General features: G+C 41.4%; 1 protein-coding gene across 6 annotated transcripts in view; it reads right to left on the minus strand.

The window, feature by feature from the left end:
* The window catches only part of astn1 (astrotactin 1), a 415934-nt gene that overhangs the window by 229884 nt on the left and 167529 nt on the right, over positions 1-18521 (minus strand). For all 6 annotated transcript variants that reach the window (XM_065954366.1, XM_065954365.1, XM_065954364.1 and 3 more), the window contains 2 exons: positions 12893-13059; positions 9606-9800 (listed from right to left, as the gene is read on the minus strand). In XM_065954366.1, the coding sequence (XP_065810438.1) occupies positions 9606-9800; positions 12893-13059 (362 nt within the window). The remainder of the gene's footprint in view (positions 1-9605; positions 9801-12892; positions 13060-18521) is intronic.

Genomic DNA, 18521 nt, shown 5'->3' on the forward strand with positions numbered 1-18521 from the left:
GAAAGGCTGGGGTGACATGTCTGCACAATTGATGACAGAGCGATGGCTTTGGCCTGCAGTAGCCTGTGTTCAATCAATTTTAACATACAATATATTTTTCTTGGATCAATACATTTCAGGCAAGCCCACATTCCCAACGTTGTAAAAGCCTGGTTCTTCCTGTGTGACGATGTTAATGGTGTTCAGCAAAGTCCACAGCAGGCAAAAGCTGTGTAGCTCTTTCTAGAAACATCTGTCTTCACTATGGGGAGTTTGCAATCCTGCTACCTATAGTACCGTAGTTGAGCTCTGAGCCTACATTGATAAGTGTGACGTACACACAGCCTGTGACCAAGATCTGCGCTGCCACCTCAGCTGGTTATTTGGTGTTTGGACTTCAGGAGTCTTTTCAATGGAACCAGCGCTCCACAGAAGCCAGGCATCCCCAGTTTTCAGATTCATTTTGTCAATAAAAGAAAACACTTTGTATAACATTTTAGCTCTTTCTTCTGTTGCTGCCACATCTGACCTTTCCTAAGTGAGTGTGGTAGATGTTTGGTGAAACTACAGTGGCCGTTAACTACTGCACTCCCGTCATGTCTCAGAGGAAGCCAGTTGGAGTTTGCATCCCTTAGTGAACAAAATCAAGAGTTAACCAATCACATGAGGCCATGGTCATGTTCCTTACCAATCATAGCACAGTATCAAGGTGTCTGAAATAATGAGACATGAGACAGCTCCTCGGACCGCCGTTATTAGCTGGTGCATTTACGGAGGCATGAGATTGGAGTTTATATTTAAAAAAAAATAACTTAACTAAACTACAACTACAGCAGCAAGTTAAAACCACATAGATCTGCAGGCTAACTCCCAAACTAAGGCTACAAACAGCAGTCAAGATCGCTTTATGCTCTAACTACAAATAAACCGGAGACCATAAAATAAAGTGCACAGGGATCCCCCCCCCCCTTTTCAAACAATCTCAGTATGGTTGTTTAAGACACACCAGGGCCTGATGACAGCTTTCACACTCAGCGCAAAAACAAAGCTGAAGTTCATTTTAACTGAAACAAACAGGCTCTGTGTGAAAACGCCCTGAGATGCATGTGATGTAAAATATTGTCTCTTTTTGCTTCATATAAATCTGACAATTTTCAAATAAATTTTGTTGTATGATAATCTTGGATACTTCTGTTGATGATTTAACGGCCATCTGCTTCACTTAAAAAGACATCACTCATGTTTCGAGTTGTTGGACTGACAAAATGTAGCAAAGATATGTTTTGTTTTTTTTCTAGAAGCGCTGCGATGAAGTTGCTACCTGTTTGATGAATTATTGAAATATGACACAACACAAAGTCACTTGAATTAATGACAACAAACCCTTCCTTTATCAAATAAGATTCCTTGCAGAGATCCCCCCGGCTAAGTGAATGAACACAGCTCTCAAAAAGAACCAATCAGAGCCACCCGTCAAGCTGCACCCACTCCAGCCTCAGAGACACATTTCATATTTTAATCAACTGAGTCAGTGAAGGTATTCATCTTGAGAGAGGCGGGGGGGTTAGGGTTGTTGTACAGTAAAGCTCAGGTGGATCGTAAAAGGAAGCAGGAGATTATCGTAAAGATGCATGTGTGGAGCATTTTGAGTATGTTGGGGGGGGGGGGGGGGGGGCATCAGGTTGGAGCGTGGTCTTAATCATTGATCCCAAGCAGCCAGCAGAAGAGAACAAAGGCCACTAAAATATTCATTAAAACTGCTCTGAGCTCATCGTGTGAGAGAGGGATGGGGCTGGAGGGGGGGGGGGGGGGCAGTGCGAGGAGTAATGAGAGGAGGTTAGCTTTTTAACATCTCATTACTGGAGTCCACTGACTCCCACTGAGACAGGAAGATAGAGGCTCTTTCACTTAGCTCAGTAATATAAACCCCAGATCAGATCGTGCCATGTGCTCCGGAGATGTGACAATGATAAGACCTCCTTCCTGGACACTGCGATCGCATCTCGTGTTTCTTTGTAACCAAAATCACCCAGTGCCTCACCCAGTGTCTGCTGCCAATGACAAGCTATACCACAGGATTTCACCTACAAGGAAATCAAACGAAGAAGCCGGGCCCATTTTTTTTTTGCAATGATGACAATAGGTCTGCCTGGGAAGCAGGAAGGGGATTATTTTCCTGCGCATGGGAGATCAGGGTTCACCTCACATCCTGGAAAAAAAATATCAGATGCATGTAAGGGACTGCTGAGTCAAACAGAGGAACCATGAGGGAGGCATGCTGGGTAAAAAATGATCAAACAAGCTCTTTGTGTTCATATGACGATGCTCTCATGAGATGGGCTGTGGCTCAGTGGTAGAATGTGTGTGACAGCTTTGAGTAGTCAGAAGATTAGAGAAGCACTATACAAGCTCAAGTCCCATTCACAAGATGAAGCTGAAAGGACTCGGCCGTCCATTATTATTTCCGCATACCTTCTGCAGTCGTATGAGTCTGTGTTAAAGTGTTTGGGTTTCTTCCTGAGTGTCCCAGCTGTTTTTCTCTGCTTGGGCAAGTGTGTGTCTTACACCTCTTTTCTTTTATTCTCTCTGTGTTTGTTGTTGCTTCAAAAGATCAAAACAGAAAAAACCTTGCTGGAGCCAGAGAAGTGATCCATTTTTTGGTTTTCATCTGATGCAGCATTTCCCCCCCCAAATAAATAAAACATAAGCAGTCAAACTTTTACTTAGATGCAATGGTTAGTTGTTTTCTTTGTGTGGATTTTCTGTGTGTAGGGGGGAGGGTGGGGTCCTGCGAGGTAATAGGATGAAAAGTATAAAAAGAAAATGGACCTGTATGTTTGGACCTATATGTCTTTGGTCAAACAGATACAAATGTGATCATCTGGGGATCCCTAGTATAAGGTGTAAAAATTAGCTGCCTTTAAGTCAGCAATCAGAAATATGCAAAATCATTTCAGAGTTTTGGAAAAACAAGATGAAGATGTGATAAGCCATGGCAGTGTCATAAGGTAGTCATGACAGGCAAAAGCGCCAGCTATTATGATGGGCCCTAGCGCAAGCTAGTTACAGTGAACACACATACGCACGATTATTCAGGGCTAACGTTACAGCTTCTATCCTCCTAATGTTACCTGCTGCATGGCTGTTGAAGCGCAGGCCGAACTGCTGCATTACTGCTAGGAAGGGGCAGGGGGTCAACTGTGGGCTGCTGACTGGAGAGTCTAATTTAGGGAGCTTTGCTAGCCTCTCCTCCTTTTCTTTTCTCTCCCGTAATTTTTGACTTCTGCTTTTGTGTTTGAAAGGCTTTTTGAATCGCTCGGTCAGTGCGGAGATGTTCCCTGTGCTTGCCTCAGATTTTGTCCAAAACTAGCTACATCACATGATCATATGGTAACTTGACATTGGACACATTATTATCCAGCAATCATTGCTGTATACTTGAGTATGAGAAAAATACCAAAGAAAATATGAAAGTATTCATTTAATCGAATCGATTTAGTCTGTTTATAGTTCATGTAGAATAAGTAAATCAGTTTGTTGTGGATTGTGACTGACTATAACACACAAAAGAAAACCATGATGGAGATCGATCTGCCTCTTAATATATATATCAATATATAGAGAATGGCACCTTGATATTATCAACATGTGGTATAAATATGTCAGTGTCCATGTCTTTCACCTCGCTTGTGAACTCCAAAGTGCAAAGCAGCAGTCTGAGTTAGCTGTTGGCTGACGGCACACACTAACAATGTGGACATGTAGCTCTTAAACATGCCGTACTACTGTGGTATTAGATAACTTAAAGGCCTAATATTTGGTGATAATGTGAGCTGTAAGCTAACATCACCACTAAATATTGTTTGGTAAGATACACTAAGTACTAGCTAACTGTTAGCGCCAATAAACTAATATTAGCACTGATTGCTGTCAAATACAGGGAAGTGACTATTGTCCATGAACAGAAATCTAGAATTGGAGTTACTACATTATTTCTGTCCGTCTGACCCAAACCCCGCCCCAAGTGGACTTTCATACTCCTCTTATTACAAGGGCACATTAGCACAACAAGCTTGGGCACCGCGTCCAGTTGCTACTCCAGAGGGCTCCCTAAAGCTTCATATTTTGAAGCATTGGGCCACAGTCCAAGCTCTCATATTTGACACATTGGGAGAGTGAACAGGTTGAACATGGCAGCTGCAGGGATCAGAAGGCAAAAGACGAAGATGGTGCTTTCAGCTTCGGGGAAGGGAGAACAACTTCCCTCAAATAACAATTACATAACATCCAAGTTGGGCTCGTCATCGTCTCTGACTAATGGAGACAGATGCTTAGTGTCACTCTGGGGTTGTGGTGGGGTATGGGTGGTTTGACAAAGTGCCAGTGAACATGACATACATATTTTCTTTGATGGAACTTTTGTTTCAGGCCCTCTATCGCTCTCCTGCTTGTTTCTTTCAAGGGAAAATAACACATAGGGAGCCCAAGGTACGGGCTACAGTAATGTTTTATTAGCATATTCAACTTACAACTTACGACGTCAAAGACTCTTGAAGGCTGAACATCCCATTTTTCCACTTCTTTGTAGTTGTAGTGAGAAAATCACAAAGTTTAGAGGCTTCTCTGACTAGACGTTGTTTAACGCACAGTCGGTTAAGCCACACTCATCAGTTCTCAGTTTTACTGTCCAGTGGGAGTGGAGGGAGTGAGAGTGATGAAGAGCATTGAGTCCAGTGTTTTGGACCGACTTTTGCAAAGCCTCAGAGATTTCTCCAAAGAAGAATTACATCTGAGCCATTAAATTTGCTGTATGGCATTAAAATTGGACCCCCCCTTCCTCCCCCCTGCTGTTTTTTTTTTTTTATATTTGAAGAGTACTGCAGCAATTTAGTTGATGGGTCTTGTAAAAGACGGTTTAAAAAAAAAAAAGTAAAAGCCAACGTAGCGAAAGAATAGATGTCCAGGCTTTTAGTCCCTAGAATCAGTTAAACTTAATAACAAAAAATAGATAAAGACGTTTTGGTAATTAGGGCTCAGTTCTGGCGGCTGGTTATCAATTGGTCCACGTCCATTTTGCAAAAGTCTCAACTTTAAGCGTCCTCGTTGCAATTCCAAAACATGAAGGCACTGAAGGTTTCTCCATTAGTCAGAACTGAAAGTCACATCTATCAGTTAGAATGGCTAACATTGCCAAAATGAAATTATGAGCTGAAGCTAATTAGCTCTAATTCTGTAAGTCATTAATTGTGGAAGACTGGTCAATGGTCCATCTGCAAGGCGGTAATTGCCAAAGATAATTTATCAGGGGAAAAAGACAAATATCTCATCAACACTCACTAAATAACCAATAAAATTACCATAACAAAGTACTTCAAAATGCCTGAGTTGTGAAGCCTAGAACAGCTTGAAGGAAATGTCTCGAAACATCATTTTACATATCTGTGTCGGTCAATTCTGAGCTTGATCCAAAGGCAACTGGACTTGGTGGTGGACCTTGAAGACGTTTCACCTCTCCTCCGAAAGGCTTTTGTGAACAGCCAGGTCAGGAGAATATCCGGTCCTCTCCTCCTGAAATTATCTAGATGTTTTTAGGAGTGTATATGTGAAAACGGCGAAAAAGGTGAAACTAGGTCAACGACATAACTAACGACTCTCTTGTGAGTCATCCTTGATCATTAGCATGCTAATGAGCCACAGAGGATTTAATTCTAAACCCCGTCCACCAGTTAGCTGAAGAAGCCTTTCGGGGGAGGAGAGGTGAAACGTCTTCAAGATCTTTAACCAAGTCCACTTGCCTTTGGATCAAACTTTAGATCATTTACATATTTAACACCAGGCTTACAGTACAAATAGCTGGTATAGGAAATAATCCGTCACCTTCGTAAACAAGTGCATGAGAATCGTCTTGAAGACAAATGGCGAAATATAAATCAGAAATCACGATCTTTGGGAGAGAGGGACAAAAAGAGAAAGCAGACACCCTGATAAGGAAAAAGTAAGTGGGATTGGGTTGGATTGGATTGCAAAATTAGGCAGAAGACAAACCTAATGTAACTGGACAGGCCCTAACATGGACCCACTGAGGAAAAACAAATGGGGACACAGTAACAGCTTGTGGAGGTCAGTAGATACAGAGGCAACTGAAGTACACTTGGATGGAGCTGGAGAGGGCGAGCCAGGACTGAGGGCAATGTAGGGGAGCTGTGGATTACTCCAATCGTGGAGGCAGGATTGAGGTGAGGTCACTAGACATGGTACTTTTTTTCTGATGATGTAAGGCTCAAATCCTGTATGATGTAAGGTTAATTCATAGCTGTTACGTGACGTCACACACTTATGGAAGTGCCCACCTGGTTGGCAAGAAGGACTTCCTGCTGTTGCACGTTACAGAGAAGTTATCAGTCTCAGTTGCCACCAGTGTGTTTTAACCAGTTGTATAATTTATTTTATAAATGATCATCATTTTGGATGCAGCTGTCACTGATCCTGACACTACTGTTAGGTAATGCTAACGGGTAATGTTAGCTAATTAGCACTAAGCTATACTTTGATACATCATGTCATGTCCAGCTCTGTGTCTTAGGGTTTTTGCTTTACTTTCTAACTGCATTATTTCCTGTTTTATTTTGAGTTACTTACCGCTCCTCTTGTTTCAGATCCTCCACTACCTGCCCTCATGTGTTTTTTCCGTGTCGAGCTTACAAGCCTTTGTTTCTTGTGAATGACTTTTTTGGTTTCTCCATGTTGATTTCCACTTTGCCTGTTCCCTTTTTTGATCTGTTTGCCACTACTTGCTTCAAGTACAGACTGTTTTTTACCTCCTTGCCAAGCCTAATCAAGACAAGAGTCATGCTTGTGAGTCCTATCACCTGTGTTTTAGTGTTGATACACATCAAAAAATACATAAAGCTGTCCATCATAATTTCATCCTATACAGCGGTGTACTCATCACCAAATTCAAGTTCTGATGAGGACTGTGCACTTTTTGATGATTTAAATAATTCTGTACCAGAGTTTCAAGTGTCCAAATCGTTTTGTTCTTTTCTTAGTATCTGTTGTTCAGAGGTGAGCAGGTGATGAATTCAGGCCTCCTTTGAAGAGAGAGGACATTAGCTCCACATAGTGTTCAATGGTGGCCGCTTCTTTCCTTATCTCTTTTTGCTCCCTACAAGCCTCTGTGCCGGGCACATGACTGATATAGCTATGAATTATTTGTAACTCTGTCAGGTCTAATAATTTGATGGTGTAATTCTTCTGAGTTGTTTCCTGACTGCAGATGAAATGTAGCTAAATAGCTACATAAAATGACAGACTTCCACTTGGTGTGCAACACAAAGCTGGATTAAAACATATTCTTATACATAACTTTGAGTGCCAATGACAGTCATTACCACATATAGTGACACAGCCTGTCCAGTATCCATGTCCACGTTTGACATTTAGCTCCCTTGGGGACAGATTTATAAAGCAGTCATGTAGATTTATTAGCTGAGGCAGCCTCTGACATGTAACTACGTGTTTCTACATACATTTTGTGTTGTAAGTGTTGAAGTTACTCAGAGAGTGAATGCTCCACTGACTAAAATCCTTAGAGGACCCTCTGAGTTCATGTACGATACTCTCTTCTGGTAACTTTTGTTCATTTTACTTTCAAATGTTCATCTGGTCCAATTAGGCTAAATTACAGCGCACTGGCTCCTGGTCAGTTATAATTCATTTTCTGCCATCTGTAATTATTACGCCCTGCATTAACCATGCCTCCCAGTAGACGCTCCATTCCTCTTCCACCACCTCATCTGCACAAGAAGCATTTTGTGCTCTGCCTCCTCAGACCCCGCTCTCCACTCAAAAGCACTTTCAAATGAGATCAGAGCATTAGAGGTTTAGATTCTTGATGATATTAACTTTCCCGCTTCATCCGCCCCTACCTCTCTCTCTATGACTACAGCAGCGGATCCCGAGGCGGGGAAGTTGCCTGCGAGCGGTTGAATCCACGAGCGCTCCAAATTAAATTCCTGAACAGAAGATGACTTTGCTGACCTTCTGACTTCCTAAGTTTAGAGGAAATGATTGCAGCATGCAGCCATTGATAATTAAACACCTTCAGAGTGCGTTCACATCCACATCAAACCCTGAGCTAATCATGAAAGGAACGCGGCAACTCTTTGGATCCATGGGGTGAAATATCCATGAGGGTTTCCAAAGAGATGGTGGAAGGCTTTTTATGAGTGTTTCACCTGATGAGTAATGTGTTTTATAAAAGACAGGGGCAGGCTTTACTATCACTCTTAGTGAATCAACTTAAACTCTTCCTCCTCTTCGCCTTATAAAGAAATAAGCCTTCAGTATCTCCAGAACCCTCTCTGTTGATCACATCACTCCTGTCCTACAGCAGCTTCTTTGGCTCCCGGGTAAATATCGCATCGACTTCAAAATTCTGCTCCTCGCCTTTAAGGCCGTCCATAACCTCGCTCTGCTGTACCCTCTGAACTCCTGCACATCAACACACCCACTTACTGTATACTCTCAGGTCTTCTTCCATTCACCTCACTGCACCACCCTCCCGTCTGCCTTCAGCCGCTCTACCCCCCGCCTCTAGAACTCCCTCCCTCCACAAATCCGTAATATCGACTCTCTCTCCATGTTTAAATCTCAACTCAAAAACACATCTTTTTAAACTGGCATATTCAGTCTGATCATTCTCTGTGCGGTCTCATGAATCCTCTACACAATGATTGCATACATCCTGTAAATTTGTCTTTTTAATGTTAATTTCATTGAAGTATTGTTTCTGTGTTGTTTTTATCTCTGCTTTGTAAGATGACCTTGAGTGCTTTAAAAGCCCCCCCCCCCTAAATAAAATGTATTATTATTCTTTTTTTTATCAATCTGGTAAACCATTACAAACTCAAGAGACACATTTACCTCCTGGTTATTTCTACTTGACCGATGTTTGCTGAAGAATATTTGACCATATTAACCATTATTAACAGCAGCATGTTGTAGGGGGTCTGCACACAAATCACTGCACTGTAACCATGGAAATAGGGGTAAACTAAATATGAGACAGGGGCTTTAAAGGTGAAGACATTTGACATCACGTCTTTGTTGGGCAGCAGCAGCTCAGTCCGTAGGGACCAGAGGGTACGCCGGTTCAAGTCCCAGTGCGGATCAAATCTGGAAATTGTTCTGGTAGCTGGAGAGGTGCCACTTCACTTCCTGAGCCCTGCTGAGGTGCCCTTGAGCAAGGCATCAAACCCCCCACCCACCAGCTCAGGAGCGCTCGCTGTGGGCAGCCCCCCTCACTCTGACGTATTTGTGGATTGAATGTATTCTTTCTACATTTAGATCAGACAGCACAATGTTTGCTGTAATTAAAAGGGTCTTAAATATACTTTAACATATAACTTTTAATTAACCAAACCAGGACTTTTGACACATTTGGTACACGTAGAAACATCTGCCCCTTCCGACTGTTTCAGCCAAAGCTCTTCCAAGAACAATGATGGAAACACGGACATCGCCACAGTGGGAGCCCGGACCCTGCCAGACTGCTCCCCTGCTGAGAAACAAATGGCAGAACGATGTCCCACATGCTCCACTTCACAAACAGCTTGTGTGTTTACCTAAAGGTAGCCTTGAGGATCTGTCCGGAGGTGCTCTCCTTGGTGTGGTTGTTGTAGCCATAGAAAAGGTCTCCGAACACGGTCTGGTTAGCTGGGATGTCGACTGACTCCCCGCAGTCTATTCCCTCGGTGCAGACCTCAGACAGCGGCAGGCACGACCTCCCATCTGGTCCCCGTTTGTAGTCCTCGATGCACCTGAAGTGACAAGAGTTTTAAGCGACTCAATTTAGACTTTTTTTTCTTTGTTTCATCTCAATTTGTTAAATAACAGGTGGTAATGAGACTCATTTAAAACTGTTTATTCTCTTTTAAATAGTCTGCCATATGACAGGCAGCTGCTCTGAGTCTAAAATGTTTAAAGGGGATCAAATAGCAGATTACATGATCAATAAGATTCAGTCTATGATCTAAATGGCGCAACTTTATTTTAGCCCTGTTCCTGCTTTGACTAGAATGATTGGAATGAAAGCGATCAGAAAAAAAAAAATCAGTCACAAACTCTTCAATCTATACAATCTTCTGGGGGGGGCTTAGAGCCGAGTTAGAACTCAACGATTCTTTCGTCAGAGCCTCAGTCGACTGCCAGTCTCACAGTCGAGCACACAGATAATTCCATTCCAGCTCTCTAGAGGTGTTTAATGTCTAATTTTACATAGACCTATCTGTTTTCTCTAAATACACACCACAGCCAAAAAAAATCCTGTTTTTACAGCAGAAATTAAAATTTGTACAGCCTGGTAAAAATAATGAAATAGGTCTGATTAGTTACTGTCATCATGAGCACACAATGTACGGGGGATGATTATTATTTTTTTTTAAAAATCTGTCTTGATTTTATAAGCAAACTGTCAACAATGAGGACTATGATTTATTGTTAAAAATGTATAAATAAAGTCATAGTTGAATTGTTACTCGAGATGATGTGTTTTATTCGTGTACATTTTCACACAACTCGACTGGCACAACACCTATCTCAATAGGGCTGAAACTGAGCGACATGTGTTTTTTTTGTACATCTCTGTAGAACAGCCGGTGAAATTAATGAAAAGCTGGCATCAAAGAATGGTAAAGTTGGGGATCGGAGGTTAAGAGAAAGCAATAATCTGTCAGGGATTGACTCTCTCCTGGATGCCAAATGTGGCAGACTTAGTGCCAGTCTCCAGTGGGACGAGTGGAGGATTAGCTGAATCTGCAGCGTGCACAGTAACAACAAAGAAGTGCTGCAGCTGTGAATTCAATCAAACATGATGTTTGATGTAAGGATGACAGAAACAAAAAACTGAAGCTTGTTCTGCTCAATTCACTAAACAACTGTTTGCAGGATCCTGCTGATCATTTCACAGCAGGCAGAATCAAAAATAAAACTTATTTTATTCAGTACACACAATGGGCCGACTTCCACTTTCATTCAGTACAAAGTTATACATGCAGGACACTATGCTGTTGCAAGGCTCATTAGCTGCAAGAAATACGAACAACTCGTCCCTTTGAATCACCCTTGATGTAAGTTCTGTTATTCTGGCTGATCAGAACTGAGCTGAGGATAAAAGTGAGTTGTAAAATGATTGGATTTCACGTCAATACACTTGCTATGTTCCACTTTAAGGGCTGGATTTGGCATTTTTCTGTAAAAGATGTTTGTGGAGAATTTCAGTCAGTACTTGAGTGGTCTGAAGTTTATAGTTTAGACTACTAGGGGGAAATCTCAGAGGAAAACCAGTGTGTTACTGCGTGTCTGTACACATAGTGCCATTTTTTAAGGTTTATTTTTGAGCTTACAGTAGATAGAGTCAGAAATCAGGGAAAGAAAGAGAGAGAAAGTGGGGAACAGCCATGGACTGTAAATATTACTGGACAGAGCCTAAGTGAGGTCACACATCTGTTACTGCAGGGGGCTTCAGAGGCTCATCCGCAGCATCTACCATGCTGGAAATGCTGTCTCAACCTAACTTTCAGTCAACCTAACTTTCAGTCAACCTAACGACAGGCCGAGAGCTGGAGCTGAGACGGTCTTAAAGCTTCCTGACAAACCGTTAACATTTGATGACCAAACAGCATCAAATCTCTCCCTAACATAAACAGTAACACTATCGCGGTACATGGGGCATGTTACATAACCACTAGGCTATCCAGCGCAATGTTGCAGTATCCCTGAATGTATGCTGGACACCAAATGATTGAAAATGTTTGTAAGAATTCTTTTCACGACTCCTCTAGAGTTCAAAAGAGAATTGAAGCGGTCCTATGAGTGCTGGCACCTTCCTTTGACCCTTTATCCCTCTCATTTCCCATCTATCTGGGTTTTTTTCTTTAATACATGTTTTTCTTGCATCGTTTATAATGCCTATAGGGGATGTGTGTAGTGTATTATCTTTTGATTTGTGCTTCCCGTGGTTCATCCTACAACAAACAAGCCAACCATAAGCCTCTGAGTATTTCCATGCTCTTGAAAATAAAGTGTTAGCAGAAAAGCTGAAAGTCAAATGTAGTAGTCATGGGGATATTTCCCCTGACATTACAGCATATTCTTTTAAAGGTTACATATAATCCTTCTTTTCAACCTGTTTAAATAATTCCCAGAGGTCCCAGAAACATGTGTGTGAAGTTTCTTGTTCTAAATCCACTCTGATCCTGTATTTGATCATGTCTATAAACCCCTCTATTTCAGCCCTGCTCAGAACAGACTGTTTCTGTGTCTGTACCTTTAAATATGTAAATGAGCTGTGTCTGACCACGCCCCCTTTCTGGAAGGGCTTTGGGTGGCTCAGGATTCTCGCTCCATGTCCTATTGTTTATGGTGAGAAGGCAGACTCAGGTAAGAACTAACACCTAGCTGTGGAAGCGTCACCCACCTGGGGGATGGGTTACTGCCCTTTGTGATGTCATGAAGGGAAAATCTCCAAACAGCCTGTTTGAGCACACTTTTTCTGAAAAGTGGAGCAGGCAGAATACGCAGAGGATGGACTTTTCTCATGATTGGTGGGTTTGTAGACAGACTACAGACACATATTAGTGTTAGAGAACCATAGTCGAATGTATTTAGCATAATATGTGACCTTTAATTAGCTTGCAAATGTTCTGTAGGTTAGATGCTAAACTATTTAATTTGCATATTCCAAAACTAATTGAAAATATATACTTTAAAATATATTGATGTGGTTTGGCTTCACCTAGAACACACTGCAGACACTCACATGTCTTGATGTTATGTGAATGTATAAAGGACTCAGCACAGTGAAATAAGATAGTAATCAAAAATAGAAAGCCGTGAATGTGTTCTTTCTTACCCACAGAACATCTGGATGTTGTAGAGAGTGGGGTCATCCTCCAGAGGAGCCAGCTGCTGCAGACACAGCTGCTCACAGCCTCCATTGAAGCCGTCAGAGCAGTCGATGCCGATGTGGTGGTCGTAGCACCCGGTCCCATCCTTCATAGGACTCAGCCCTGGAGGGCACTGAGGGAGGACATAAAGCGTTTTTAAAAATGACTGATGTCAGCAATTACACACTTCTTCCTCATTCAGGGAGACATTCACTGAGCCGCCATGACCGAAACGGAAGCTGCCACATTAACGCTAATCCCAGCTGGGACAGGTAAACAGACCCGATAACATCTGTGCCACCAAGTGTAAAACAGTCAGACTTCTGTTCCCATTAGCGCAGCCTGTGTGATCACTGAGCTTTGTCTGTAAAGAAGCACAAACAAGTTGTTTCCTTTAGCAGTGTCATATTATGAGTGGAACGACAGCAGCAGAAAGGCTGCAACAGAAGGAAAACTGGTACAGACTTGTGTCTGTAATGCAACAAAGTGCACACTCATTTGAATAATTCTTAACTATATTTGATTGGATTGGAAAATCTTTATTGTCCCAGAGGGGCAATTTGGTTTGCAACAGAGGTCCATACAGGCATATACATCTTAAAAACAGCACAAAGACATAAATACAAATATTTAAAACTTGACTTGGATATTATCATGATGGACGTGAGTGAGATAAGAGGCACAAAGACCAACAGTCCAGAGTAAAGTGTCAGCGGGGTTAGCCCTATGTTCCCACATTTCTAAGAATTTTCTCAAAATTAGGCCCTATGTTCCCACAGGGTAGGGTTAGGGTTAGGGTAAGGGTTAGGGTAACTTACCCTACAAATTACAATTTTATACAAATTTATGCAAAAGGAAATGTGGGAACATAGGGCCTACTGTTGGAAAAAAAATCATAGAAATGTGGGAACATAGGGCTGTGGGAACATAGGCATGCTCCCACGTCAGGTATATCTCTGTCTCTTTTGGTGTGGTCTTGACTACAACACTAGACCAAAGTGTTTTAAACAGACATTGGAAGGGACTCTAGTGTGACAACCCTGCATCATGTACACCTGCCATTTGTCTACAAACCTATTACTTCAGGGCAAAACATAACTTTAAGTCTTTATTACCTCTGCAAAAATAAATACATCTTTGAGGTATTCCGGGCCGTGATTCCATGGTCACCATATCTTTCCTTATTGTAATAAAGAAATGTAAATTCAAGGCTAAACGTTGGGGCAGTGGTTAGCGCTGTTGCTTCACAACAAGAAGGCTCCTAGTTGCAATCCCTGTCAAACAGGACCTCACTGTGTGGAGATTGCATGTTCTCCCCGTGCATGCGTTGGTTCCCTCCAGGCATTGTTCTTCCCACACTCCAAATACACGCTTGTTAGGTTAATTGGCAACTGTAAATTGCCTGTAGATGTGAGTGTGATAGGTTGTTTGTCTCTGTATGGCAGCCCTTTGATTGACTGGCGACCAGTCCAGGTCCCAATGGCTGCTGGGATCGGCTCCAGGAAAAGTGGTATAGATATTGGATGGATGGATCTAAATTCAATGTAGTATTGGAGGACCAGTGCAAAACAAATTGAATTACCTTGGTTGTTACAATGCTGTATTAAATACTTGATTCTTATTGGCGGATGCTAGCGATGCACCTTAGGTCACAGACTCCAGGGGAATAACTGTCACGGTCTGATCAGGGTCAGAAAAGGAGAAAGGAGAGGATAACATATATAAAAATGGCACCTGATTACAGAGAAATTTACAAAACTGAAGATGGAACATTCTACAATTCAACAATTCAATTAGCAGACGCTTTTATCCAAAGTGACACACATACAAAAGTAAGTACAACACAAGCAAGGATCTCGAGAGGAGGAAACAATGTCAGTAAGAGCAAACAATCAGCTTTAAGTCTGATCAGACACGCAGGTGCTGACAGGAAGTGACCAGAGGCAAAGCACAACATCTACAGCTGTTCTTCAGAGATCTGTAACATATTAACCTGAAATCAACCCAAACTCACAGGACATGAATGAAAACCCCCACTCTTCCTGTTTACAGATAACAATAACCATTCATGTGATTAACTGTGAAAGACACTTTACATCGGAATGATACAGGCGGAAATCGTCTAACTGTCTTCAGGTTGGATGTAATGTCTATTTCATTGCATAATTGTCTGAAATGCTTAATGACGGAAATAATCCTACATACGAATATTGACATGGTGATGTTCATATGATCAAAGTTCTTATTTATGCTCTTAATAAGTAAAGAACTCGGAGTGGATTCAATTAAAAAAGTTAAACATCGGAGGCGGGTTAGATATTAGGCCCCGCCCCCTCGTAAAGTCATCCTCAGGATAAGTAGCTCGTCTCTCAGGAGCTCAGGCCTTTGTTTTTCCTTTTGTCTTTTCCTCTTCTTGCAAATTTTATTCTGAAACTCTTTCTTCCCTCTTTGGACGTCTCTCGCTAATTCTTTTCTCGAACCAAGTTCATCACAGAGCGTCAATCCTGACGAACATTAATTAAGACTCTTTGAGCTGCTGAGAGAAGGACCCACGGACAACTGCTTGGACCGCTGTGTTTTTCTTCAAACCCATCTCATTGTCGACTCCGACAGGACCTGCTACGGCGGTTATCGTGGGCCATCGGCATTCCTGATCCGAAAGAACTCGACGGGAAGTCTTGGTACCATTCGGCGGAGTTCAATTGAACACTACGCATAAGTAAGGAAGCGTTCTGATTATGAGATTGGGGTGTTGAGTCAAGCTTGTGGTATCCGAATCAAAGCCTCAGAGTCCACTTCATCAAATTTATTAAGTTCCCTTTTTATTTTTCTTCCTCAAAATCCCACTTCGTTAAATCCCTCAAACAACTAAACTCCAAACTGGACATAAGGATCTCACCATAACAACCTAAATCATTCAATTTTATTGTTAATCAAGTTATATCACTGTCGTAATTATACTGATATTACCTTTGCATTTCCTTTATATTCTTCTGTTCATCATTTTTCTTTATTAAACTTTCATATAAACTTTCAGTACTTTGTCTGTGTAATTTTATGGTTTTTACTACTTGAGAATTCATCCCAATGATATGAGACAGATTTATAATTAATTACTACAAGTAATATTAGTTTCCTTACTTAACAAGGATGGTGCCCCGAGTTATATATATTAGATATTAAAAGTAGATACGCTACAGATCTAATCAGCATAGAAACCATCCTAAAATAGTAATTATCAAACAAAACCATCATCATTCTATCATGAAGTGCATATGTGTTCATAAAGAGCTGGGTCTTGAGCTTTTTCTTAAAGGTGCAAATGTATGTGCTATGGGATATGGTGGTGTCATTTTTAAACCAATAAATTTTTTTCCAAACCACTGAAATGATTTCTAAATCAGTACTTTGTTTCAGATGAGTGATTTGTGTAGCTACAGAGCGGTGTTATAATTGTATAGTTAATGTATAGTGAGAAGGTTAGTATCAGGAGAAATGCCTCCGGAGAAAGACTTCCAATTTTAAGACAGAAATAAAAAGGTTTTAGTAGCCTGATAAATGGCCAACCAATGTCATGGCTGATAGTAAAAGGGAGAAAATAATTGGGAGAAATAGAAACACTCTTGAAACCATCACGGTTTCCATTTAGGAGTTCTTAACGGGAAAAAGTTCCAACTAACCTACATTTGTTGCATTACCAATAAAAGTCAGAAGATCACCACAGTAAGTGTTTTCAATTTGTGGAAGAATCTTTTAAACAACAATCAATTAATAAAGCTAATAATTGGAGTTTGTAGGCATTAAGCATTGTGATGATACTGTTCCATGTGCAGTGATTTTTGTATCTTAATACAAGAAATATGACCTTGCTTCTGCCCCCGCTTCAGTCATTACACATTCAGCTGCAGTAGGTGAACTCTTGACTGCAAACTCAAAACTTAGTTGTTACAATGAGGAGTTTGAAAGTTTTCTCTCATCTGTGCTAAAAAATTAAAATAGGGAAAACATTTTTTTTCACATGGCACATCCAAACTTCAGCACAAAGATCAAACAAATAATAAAAATTGTGACCATGTCATCAATAAAAATTAATACGCTTTAAAAAAGGATGAGGCCATAGTGCAGGTTTCAATCAAATTCCATTACAGGACTGTGTTCATATTTGATTTGAGAAATTAAATCCTTTAGTTTTGAAAAAGTGCGACACAGCAACGGGCAGCATAAATTAACTTTGTGCTCTTAAATGAAACACTCTGAAATATAAAGTTTCTGCAGAGCAACTGACAACTTTTTGATGAAACGCAGCCTGTGCTGGGGTGAAATCACAAAAGCACTGTGAGACCTGACTTCACCCCAGTTCCCTCCTTCCACACACTCCTTCAGTATTTTCCAGGCAAATGTCTGAGAGACCTGTCAAGCCAAATTCACATTATGTCTTCTGTCAGCCATTACTTCAAAGGGAACTTTGATGGAGTGCATTTTAACAAGGCACCACTGCCTTCAGAACAGCAACGAGGCAGCTGCTTTCCTCATACGCACTCCGGGATCATCCACTGCGTATTTTATTATTTAGGCCTACAGTGTTCATTAGAGAGGCCAGGTGGCTCATTTGGCTAATAAAGCTGACTTGGTTGTTCTACAGTGACGTCCACAGTTGTTGGCATTGTGAGTGAATATGAGAAAACAACTTATTTGCTGTTTAGTCTTCTCCATTTAGATCATACCACATAATTAAAAACTAAAAAAATCTACTTTAATAATCCCCAGTGTAAATTCTGGTTTAACACTCTGTTATTGAGAGACATGCTTCTCACACAATTTGACCCGATTTACACACATCTTCAAGGGCCCCTCTGCAATACTCTGGAAGTGACCTGGCACCTCTCCAGATACCTGACCAATTGTATATACCAGAACTTGAACCGGCGGCCCTCGGGTTATAGTTTTTCTGTAGAAACTATAACATTTGATAAATATTTTCTTCCAAACACCTTGGCAACAATTACCGTAAAAGTCAGGAATACAAGTCACAGTGGCACATAAGGGGGCGGCAGTAGCTCAGTCTGTAGGGACTTGGGATGGGAACCGGAAGGTCGCTGGCTCAAGCCCCGATGCGGACCATAATATAGAAGTTCGTCTGGTAGCTGGTGAGGCGCCAGGACACTTCCTGAGTACTGGCCTATGTGTGTGAGACACATGTTTCTCAATACCAGAGAGTAAAACCAGAATTTCCCTCAGGGATAAAAAATAAAAATAAATAAGACACAGTCTCAAAGAGGGAACATTTTATAAACTGTCTTCCCATGTGATGATTTTCAACGTGTGCAGCTAAGTCCACATTGTGCAGCTGTGTAGCTCTTTTAGTACCATCTGTTTTCACCATGTGGAGTATGCACTCCTGCTAGCTAACGGGACAGTAGTTGAGCTCTCAGACTACGCTGATAGTCGAGACCCACAGACCCACAGTCGCTCTGCCCATCTCTGCTGGTCACTTGTTGTCTTGAGTCTTTTTACTCCACAATGTTTATTCACTTAACAGTACAGTTTTCTTTAAATGAAGGACTATGGCCTAATTTGGAAGAAGTTCTTAAAAAG

The sequence above is a fragment of the Labrus bergylta genome, chromosome 4 (assembly GCF_963930695.1).
Source record: "Labrus bergylta chromosome 4, fLabBer1.1, whole genome shotgun sequence".
NCBI classification, from domain to species: domain Eukaryota; kingdom Metazoa; phylum Chordata; class Actinopteri; order Labriformes; family Labridae; genus Labrus; species Labrus bergylta.